This window comes from Suncus etruscus, chromosome 4, assembly GCF_024139225.1.
Source record: "Suncus etruscus isolate mSunEtr1 chromosome 4, mSunEtr1.pri.cur, whole genome shotgun sequence".
Taxonomy (NCBI): domain Eukaryota; kingdom Metazoa; phylum Chordata; class Mammalia; order Eulipotyphla; family Soricidae; genus Suncus; species Suncus etruscus.
This window is the reverse complement of record NC_064851.1, coordinates 18,412,304-18,422,683: the sequence shown is the minus strand read 5'-3', so window position 1 is coordinate 18,422,683 and position 10,380 is coordinate 18,412,304. Positions and strand designations below refer to the sequence as shown.

At 46.1% G+C, this 10,380-nt stretch overlaps 1 protein-coding gene across 1 annotated transcript in view; it reads right to left on the bottom strand.

Annotated features, from left to right (window-relative positions):
• The window catches only part of TMCO4 (transmembrane and coiled-coil domains 4), a 77,179-nt gene that overhangs the window by 49,781 nt on the left and 17,018 nt on the right, over positions 1 to 10,380 (bottom strand). The window contains exons 4-6 of the mRNA XM_049772163.1: positions 9,772 to 9,949; positions 1,746 to 1,920; positions 554 to 581 (exon numbers count right to left, since the gene is read on the bottom strand). Of these exons, the coding sequence (XP_049628120.1) occupies positions 554 to 581; positions 1,746 to 1,920; positions 9,772 to 9,941 (373 nt within the window). The 5' untranslated portion in view covers positions 9,942 to 9,949. The remainder of the gene's footprint in view (positions 1 to 553; positions 582 to 1,745; positions 1,921 to 9,771; positions 9,950 to 10,380) is intronic.

Genomic DNA, 10,380 nt, shown 5'->3' with positions numbered 1-10,380 from the left:
ACTGTTCTTTCTTGAGAGTACAGCTGGAATTGCTGTGTTTGGTCAGATGACAAGGGTCAGGAGGGGTGAGTCCTGACCAGGGTGGTGGGTAGAGATGGAGAAAGGTCTGGAATTAAAAGGTATTGGGGGAGGGGCGGAGAGATAGTACTGTGGTAAGGCATTTGCCTTGCATGTGGCCAATCTGGGACAGACCCAGTTCGATTCCTGGTATTCCATATGGTCCCCCAAGCCTGCCAGGAGCAATTTCTGAGCACAGAGCCAGGAGTAACCCCTGAGCATCACCGGGTATGGCCCACAAGCCAATCAATCAATCAATCAACTACTTAAAACAAAGGTATTTTGGGGATGCATATAAAAGCAGAGGGCTTTTTCTAAGAGGAATAAAGTGAAATATCCACTAAAAGGCAACACCAAGGCTTCTGGTTCCCCAACTCTCTTGTGTTCTAGTCCTTCATGGCACCAGAAAGAGCACAACCAGTGGGGCTACCTGTATAGCAGATTACTAGCAGTGTGCACACCAGCCCAAGTGTACAAACTTAGAAAATCAACTCACCATCCTTGAGTGAGAAGCTCAGAAGGTCCTAGGGGGAAGCAAAAGAGAATTAGAATGCGGTAACATGCAATGAGCCTTGACAAATATTTATTGATTCTTACTAAGTTAGAAGAGACAAACAAACAAACAAACAAAATCTCCTAAACACAGAAGCAAGTGTTGGGGAAATGACTCAACAGGTTGACTCCCTGAAGTGTATGTGCAAATCTGGGGCTTCCATCTCCAATCCCAACACTTTAGGGACCCCCAAGCACCACTTAATGCTTAAACTCAGAGCCAGGAACAGTCTCTGGGTACTGCTGGGTGTGCTCCTTTCACCTTCCCCAAAGGGGAGCAGATCCACACACGAGTATTTCAGGAACTGAAAGGAAGGAAGGACTATTTTAAATTTAAAGCTCTCATCATCGATGCATCAGCAGCCCAGATCATGAATTTCAGCCTGCTTCAACAACACAGGACAGGGACACTTGGCTAAGCTGCTGTTTCTGAGAAGAGGCACCATCGCTCAGTGGTCAGGCATACAAAGTCAGACTGACCCAGGCTCAGTCTCTGGTCTGCTCTGTGGCCTTGAGCTACTTAACCTCTCTGTGTCTTTTTTTTTCTTTCATGGAAGGGAATATTGTATTATCTACCTTTTATTTTTTTTATTTTTTATTTTTTTTGTTTTTTTGTTTTTTGGTTTTTGGGCCACACCCGGCGTTGCTCAGGGCTTACTCCTGGCTGTCTGCTCAGAAATAGCTCCTGGCAGGCATGGGGGACCATATGGGACACCGGGATTCGAACCAACCACCTTTGGTCCTGGATCGGCTCTTTGCAAGGCAAACACCTCTGTGCTATCTCTCCGGGCCCTTATCTACCTTTTAAAGTTGCCTTGAGGACTCAATGAATTAAAATACTTACAGGTACTAGCAAATAATAAATGCTTTATTTCTTTGGTAGATATAAAGTGGAGGCACCATCACTTTAGGGATGTGTCCCATGAGGTTCTGGGAAGGGGACAAGGAACCATTCCTAATGGCATTTAGCTCAATGACAGAGCCTGGGAATGACAGGTAATTAATTGGCCTGGGTGTGCTAGGGATCAATAAGGCCACATTCAACAGATTTTAGGACTGACTTTGCAATTCAAAGAAGATTTTGTCTGACTTTTCTGGCATTCCTCCCACCCCTTCTCCCCCAGGGAAGAGCATACCTGTGTGAGGACCATTGGATCCTTCTTCAAGATAGGGTCCTTCATTAAAACCTGCACAAATTCATCTGTTCCTTCGCCTCCCAGGCCAGTGGCAAAGGCAGTCATGGTCGGCAAGACGGCTTCGGACAACTGCAGCCACTGCACCAGGCCCGCCACAAACTCTGTGCAGAAGGAGCTGCAAGATGCACCTGGATTAGCTGCACAGCTCCTGAGAGCCAACACTGGGGGGTGGGTGGGGGGGAGAGGGGTGGTGGTGAACCACTAGCACCCACAAAACCCATGGTAACTAGGTTACATGGGTAACCCATGGGGGCTATGGGACAGAGAGGGCCAAAAACATGGTGTCTTTTAGCCTCTTTCCCAACTAAGACCTGAGCAGAGAGGTTGAGGAAACTGTAGGAACAAGAGCAATGGGCAATGGTGGGCCACATGCCCCAGGCCTACCAGGATCTATGCTAAGACTGAGGGATCACAGCGAAGCAGGATGCCAGGATTTACCCCTAATGAAGAGCTGAAAGTGGGTGGGACAGGGGTGTGAATAACTGAAATGATCCCAAGTGGCAACTGGAGAGAGGCAGGTGACAAGCCAAAGGTGTCTAGAGAGAGTCCCAAACTCATCCATGGAGTGACTAAAAAAGATGTCCCTGGAAGCCATCTATTGCTACTGAGATCACTAAGGATGAGCTTCCTGGAACCTCACTCCTCAGTCCACATTTAAGTTGAGCCCTCCCAGAGTCCCTGGGTGTAAGGTGAAGAAGGTATTCTCTATTTATTTTTTGGGTTTTTGTCCACAATTAATGATACTTGGAGGTTACTCCAGGTTCTGTGCACAGGAATTACCCTTTGAGGTACTCAGTGGACCATATGGGATATGGGATCAAACCTGGGTCAGCCACATGTCAGCCATGTGCAAGGCTGACATGTGGTCACTTTGTGGCTGCACTATTTGTCCAGCCCCTGAAAAAGGGATGTACTTTAATGCAGTGCCTCACTTGTAGTTGTAGATCACAAAATATATGGCAACAGTTAGAAGTTTCTGAAGGAACAGTGGCCAAAGATGAATTCAGCCTGAACCATGTCATAAATCTAACATGTTTCTGGCAGTGTTCCCCCATGCTGCATTTCTAGGGAAAATGGGTCATGAGTGGAAAGTGTTTGAGCAACCCTGAAAGGAAAGTCTGATGATTGCAGGGAGCACTGGCATATTAGGGATGGTGGCAACCTCCACAGCAGCTAGCAGAGAAGTAGAGAGGTGTGTGTGTGTGTGTGTGTGTGTGTGTGTGTGTGTGTGTGTGTGTGTGTGTGTGTGTGTGTGTAGGGAGGTGGGGAGAGCTGTTAAAGAGGAGGTGATTTTAGCTGCTTGCAGAAAAGGTCAGATCTATCTCCAGTTAGAGCCCCACTGGCCTTAGTTATGTGGTTGTGAGGTTCCTGCCAATGTGTGCTGGGACCAGGCTAGGGTGGAACCAGGTATCTCTGAAACAAATGGGGTTCTGTGTAATTATGGTGATCCAAAGAGGCTCCTCAGCAAGAGGAAAGGCCCCCATGGGTCCTAGGCAGCCCACTCATCTGGATCTTGGAGCTAGGCTCCAAGCTGAAGTTCAGCACAATGGGGGTCTCAAGTGGAGCGAGGATGGCTCCTATTTGAATCCTGGCTCCATCACTGTGACAGTCCAGGTCCTCTGAAAGTAGCTCTATAACAGGGATTATTGGAGATCTCCTTGGGATCAACCTCTGTGGGAGAAGACTCTGGGAGAGGGCAGAGGGAGCATTAGGACACAGTCCCCATGGGCACTGAAGAGGAGGCAATCCTTCAGAGCTATCCATAGTGGTCTGGTCTTGATATCTCCCCACCTTCAGACAAAGGTACCACAGGAAGAGAACCTTGGGCCAAGAGCTGTTTTCACAGTGAGGCACCCTGGCTGTCCCAGCAGCCCTTAGCATCAGTCTGTCAGTCCTGCAGGGAGAGCAGGGCAGTGTAGCACCTGCTAAAAGGAACCCCACTCTGGACCTTGTACACAGGATGATAGACCAACTTCCCAAGGTTGGCTGAAGGTGAAAGATGAGGAAGATAACCAACTCAGTACAGGATTTAGCACACAGAGGTTGCTTGAGGACTTTTCATTACTTCATCTTATTTCTCTGCAAGGGGATCAAGGGAGGGCGAGTGTAAGCCTGAACCCCAAGCCTGGGGGACCCTCCTTCCTCTGTCAAAGTCTCTCTTTCCTCCACTGGAGAATGCAAACAGGGTAGGGCTGGCTTCACAATTTCCTCAGGAAGATTCAGTGACAAGGTGAACACTCAAGAACCCGCAAAAATGGTTACCCCTTGCCATTCTGATTCTTATTTGTTTACCCACTCCAACACTCTGCAGTTGGGCATATCTGAGACAGGGCATGTCTGAGAGAAATGAACACTGTACTGGAATCAATATGGGTAACTGCATGAAGGAGGTCTTAGATGCAGAGAAGCGCCTTGTGAGCAGGGCCATGAGTCAAGAGAACAGACAGGCTCAAATACTGGCTGTGCTGCTAGCTGTGTGGTCCTGGATGACTCACTTTGCCTCTCTCCTCTCTGAACCTCAGATGCTTTATTGATGGGGCTACTAAGGGTGTCAATTTTATACAGTTGTGGGAAGGATGAAGTTAGATTTGTCAAGCTTATTTCTGTGTGTGTGTGTGTGTGTGTGTGTGTGTGTGTGTGTTGGGGGGGGGGGTTAGGCCATACACAGTGGTGGTTAGGGGTTACTCATGTCTCTGCACTCAGGAATTACTCCTGAAGGGTTCAGGAAACATATGGGATGTGATCGAACCTAGGTCAGCAGTGTGCAAGGCAAGTGCCCTACCTGCTGTTCTCTCTGTCCCCAGATTTGTCAGGTGCAAATACTAAGTGTTAGCACTATGTTTCTTTAAATGAGTATATTCACAAGTAAGTTTCTCTCTAAAGGGCTAGTCCAGCAATCTATTCTAATCTATAAGGAGGAACATTGTAGATCAGCAGAGTCTTGGTAATGCTTCTTTATGTAGCTAGTGGCTGAGGTAAAATACACAAAAGCCATAGTCACTATGACAAAAATGACAGACACAGAGTGATTGTGCTGTTCCTTTCAGTGCTAGGAGTTTTGGGCATCGACTCAAAGACTTCTCACCCCCCAGCTCCTGGGAGGAGGCAGGTACCCTTAATCTATTAACTTTGTTTTTGGTTTCTGGTTCAGGCTTGGTGATATTCAGGGATTGCTCTAGGAGGTATTTTGGGACTATATAGGTATGCTGGGTTGGCTGTGTACAAGGCAAGTGCCCTTCTTGCTGTACTAGCCCCAGCCTCCTAGAGACATGGAGACTCAGGAAGACTCAGCTCCAAGACTCAAGCCTATCTTTCTCTGGCACCAGAGACCACACTGGACTGACAACTGGTGAGGATTTCCAGTATGGCTCACCTAGGTTCCTGAACTCCGAATTCAAAGCCAAATTCAAAGCCAAAACTCCTCTTTCTTCCTGAGAGGATGCCCCAGAGGGCCAATTGGGTCTGTAACTGCTTTTGTGAATTAATTTTACTGAAAGGCAGCTGCCAGCATTCTTTCATATGTACTCTCCTGCGACCCTTAGTGACAGGGAAACCTTCTCAGAAATGTGATTTCATCCTAGAGCTGACATTGTATGTGTGAACACACAAACCTCAATAGCAGGGTTCTATACAATTAAGCTATACACAGGGACCACAGCAGTCCCTTGGTAAGCAAAACAGCACTTGGTGGCAGCTTAGGGTTCCAAAGATGAAAGATGGTCTCATAGCCTGTCAGGCTGCAGTACCTGGCCTTGAAGGAAATGCTGGCTTCCCCAGCTCCAGCCAATTCCTTTCTTCATGTTTATTTGGTTTTGGTTTTTGGTTGGTGATGCTCAAGAGTTTGTTCTGGCTATACACTCAGGGATCATTCCTGGTGGGACTCAAGGGACAACACGTAAAATCAGGGGTCAAATCCTGGTTGGTTGTGTACAAGGCAAGCATCCTACCTGCTGTACTATCACTCTAGTCTCACCTTTTCCCAGGTTTAATAGAGTGATTGTAAGGGGTATTAGTTGACCTAATGATTAAGATACAAATATTTCAAAAGCTTTGTTAAATGCCCCATGGAGGCAAAACTGTCTTGGAATATTTTCTAAAGATTTCTGATACCAACTGTGCATGTGTGGGCTGTGAAAGACTGAGGGAGTTTTGAAAATGTGCTTTGGGTCTAAGAAAATGGAGCTTAGTCACATGGAAAGAGTTGGCAAGCCAAATTGGAAACTTTCGGAAAGGAAATGCCCCAGGGTGTAAAGTCAGCCCAGTTTGGAACAAAACTTGGATGACGGGGTTCACAGGGAAAGGGCACACAGGAAGATAACTCACTTCTCCATGCCCAGAGCAAGTTCATAAGTATGAAGACGTGGGGAAATGTTTTTCTGCTAAGAGCTGTTTGGATATTTGTAACATCTTCTGTGGACCAAACATTATAGGTAGGTAGCCAATGAGAAGCGTTTATGTCTGTCCTATCATGTAGCAGAGAAAGATCTCATATGGCCTATGGGCTTAGAATTCCCCAGTCCTGGTTTATGAAAACAAAGTATATAAATCCTTCCAGCCCTATAAAGCAGCTTCTCAGATAAAGTATTTTTTTGTTTGTTTTTTTGTTTTTTTGGGCCACACTCAGCAATGCTCAGGGGTTATTCCTGGCTCTACGCTCAGAAATTGCTCCTGGCAGGCTTGGGGGACCATATAGGATGCCAGGATTTGAACCACCGTCCTTCTGCATGCAAGGCAAATACACTACCTTCATACTACCTCTCCAGCCCCCATCAGATAAAGTTTTTATCAGATCGGGGAAGCTTCCAGAAGAAGTGTCTTAGATCTGCTCAGGTATGGGAGAGAGCGGACAGAGCACCTGCTTGCTGAGGGACAGAATGCAGAGTGGTAATTCTTGCCTTCCTTCTGCATCAGGAAGGAAAGCCCACCCAAAAGTTTCGAGTCAATGCTGGACCTAATTACAGAACATAAGAGGAAATATTAATACCATATTTTTCACTCTATAAAACACACCTGACCATAAGATGCACATAGTTTACAGACAAGGAGAACAAGAAAAAAAATATTCTAGGGGCTGGAGGATTAGCACAGCAGTAGAGCATTTGCCTTGCATGCAGCCCAAACAGGATGGACCCCGGTTTGATTTCCAGCATCACATATGGCCCTCGAAGCCTGCCAGGAGCAACTTCTGAGCACAGAGCCAGGAGTAACCCCAGAACGCTGTCGGATGTGTCCTAGAAACCAAAAAAAAAAAAAAAAAATTTCTAATGCAAATGGTGCAACGCGAGACAATGCCACCAGGAGATGGCAGCTGGGAACAACCAGCCTGTGAGGCCAAAATATATTTACAATAGGCCAGTCCATAGCTGGTTAAACACATTTACCTTTTATTTTTTACATCAGAAAATAAAAAAAAAATTAAGTACAGGGCCGAAGAGATAGCATGGAAGTAAGGCATTTGCCTTGCTTGCAGAAGGACAGTGGTTCAAATCCTGAAATCCCATATGGTTCCCTGAGCCTGTCAGAAGCGATTTCTGAGCATAGAGCCAGGAGGAACCCTTGAGTGCTGCCGGGTATGACCCAAAAACAAAAAACAAAAAGTTTGGAAGGTTTTCCCACTAAGTGTGGATCAAAGATGTACCCACTATGTTAAGGCAGGGCAAGAGTGGAGCAGTTGCATTTTCTTTAATGGCCGTGAAAGCGGGATTAATGGGTGTGGAATGGAGATTAAGGGGTGTGGAGGGTTGGGGTGGTGTTAATGGGCATAAAAGCAGGATTTATAGTACATATAGGAGACTATGGGCTTTCATCACTAATAAGGGAATATTCAATAGTTTTTTGGCAACAGCTTCTATTAGGCTCTGGAAGGAATAACATCATTCCTTCCTTAAGACCTCTCTCTGACACATGCTCTTTCTTCACAGCAGAATTCCCCATTCCCCCGCCCCCCACACCCAGGTGGAAAATGGCAAGTGCCCTTTAATGGGGGATGAGAACAGTCACTTTCAGTACAGTGCGTGGGGGTGGGAGACACCTTGTCAATGCTATGAGAGGGGCAAGGAACTATGCGTGAACCTAGGGCTCACACAGGCAATGCCTGTGTCCAGCCCATTGAACCATCTCTCCAACCCCTAAAGATGACAATTACCTTTATTTTCCCATATTATCTCCCCCACCCATTATTTTATAGCTAAGGCTTTAGTATATGAATAGATCTGGCCAATGACACAAAAGGGGAAGACATTCCGGGAAAGAATGTCTTGGAGAAGAAAAACATCCTGCTGGATCAAAGACCTGAGAAGAATTCCAGATCTTTCCCTTCCTGCCCTGGGCTTTGTTTCAGAAAATTATGATGGGTGGAGTTGCAGTAGCCACTCTGTGAACTGGGGGAGAATATCAAGAGAATTTCATCAAAGACAACACAAAGGTCTCTTGAGGCCCCAAACCAAGTGTCAAATAAACTACCTTTGGATTTACTAAATGATATAAACAAATCTCTTGTCTAAATCTTTTAGATTACCTTTTCCATTACTTGTAGGCACAAATGTCCTTTATATTTATTTTTATATTTTATATTTATTTATTGTTTTTTTGTTTGTTTGTTTTTTTTTTTGGTCACACCCGGCAGCGTTCAGAGGTTCCTCCTGGCTCCACACTCAGAAATCGCTCCTGGCAGGCTCGGGGGATCATATGGGATGCCCGGATTTGAACCACCGTCCTTCTGCATGCAAGGCAAACGCTCTACCTTCATGCTATCTCTCTGGCCCCTATTTTTATTTTTATCTTGGTGGTACTCAGAGCTTACTCCTGGCTTCTGTGCTCAGGGATCACAAGGAAACTGTCTTACCCACTGTACTATTGCTCCAGCACAAATACCATTTTAAGTGGAAAGTTTTAGTCTTTTCTCCATTTTACAGATGAGGAAACTGGGGAAAATAAACTAAGTGCCTAGAAACAGGAAGCCACTTTGTCACTGACTAAGAACCTACTGTGTGTCTGAGGCTATGCCAGTGTCTTATCAGTTCAAATCTATATTATTTTCACTTGCTGCCACAGCATGTCAGTCCCCCAGGCTACAGATGGACATACTGATGTTTACTTTTTTTTTTTCGTGGTTTTGGGGCCACATCAGATGATGCTCAGAGGTTATTCCTGGCTATGTGCTCAGAAATCACTCCTGGCTTGGGGACCATAAGGGATGCTGAGGATTGAACCGCCTGTCTGTCCTGGGTCAGCAGTGTATAAGGCAAATGCCCTACCACTGTGCTATGGCTCTGGCCTCTACTGATGTTTATTTTTAATTTTGTTTATTTATTTTATTTCTTGGATCACATCAGAAGTTCTCATGGCTTACTTCTGGCTTTGTGATCAAGGATTACCACTAGAGGAGTATAAGGGACTAGGAGTCAAACCTAAGTTAGCTGTGTGCAATGAATGTGCCCTTATGAAATCACTCCAAATCCAGAAGACTGATGTTTAGGGATGTTACATCACCTACCCAAGAACACAGCTAGTCAGAAAGATGAAGAGGTAGATTTGAAGCCAGACTCCAAATCTGGGGGGTGCAGACCCTGGTCTGATCCCTGGCACTACATAGCCCTTGAGCAATGACAGGTTCAGCCCTAGCAGACCTGCAGCACCATGGGGATGGCATGAATAATCCCCAGAACCACAGGACCTTAGTAAGACCACATTCTTGGGACCTCATCTGGCACTGTTGGCCCGTTGTTTAAGACTCTCCTAAAGTTCTCCGAGCATGCGTGGGAGGCGTTGCTCATAAAAAATAAAATATCTGTTAAAGGGAATGCAAGTGAATGAGGGATATCTTACTCTTATCAGGCCCCTGAAGGCCAGGACAATAGCTTTTGCCCTATTTGAAGTCCCAGGTATTGTCTGAAGGCTGCTTGGCAGTCAGCCAGGGTTTTCTGAGAAATGAATGACACTGACTTTGTGAAACAGGAGCGCTCACCTGTGCTCAGGTTCTGGAAACAGCTGGGACAAGCAGATTCCACAGAGGGCAGCATAGGCGAAGCGGTTGGCCTCGGTCAGATCCCGGCCTGTGGGCAGGTGTGACTCCCCTTCCTCAGCTGGCTCAGTTCCTGGGGGCAGCCTCTGGCTTGATCTATCTCTTGTGGCCATTTCCAGCCCTGTAGGAAAAAAACAAACAAACAAAAAAAACAAAAACAAGTGAAAAAATGCATGGGGGGGAAGAGATTAATGAAACAGATTTAAAAATGACCACACAGATCAGAGAGATAGCACATTTGCCTTGCATGCAGCCAACCTGAGGTCTATTCCCAGCATCCCATATGGTCCCCTGAAACTGCCAAGGGTAATTTCTGAGCACAGAGTTAGGAGTAACCACTAAGTGCTGCTGGATATGGCCCCAAAACTAGGAAAACACACACACACACACACACACACACACACACACACACACACGTAAATTGACCTTCATTAAAATTAAGGACTTTTGTTCATCACTTTCTTTGGGGGAAGTGATTTTCCCAATAGTGCTCAAGGGCCCAGAGGTACTACAGACTACCAAAGCCTTTCCTCACAGCAATACTTACAAGCT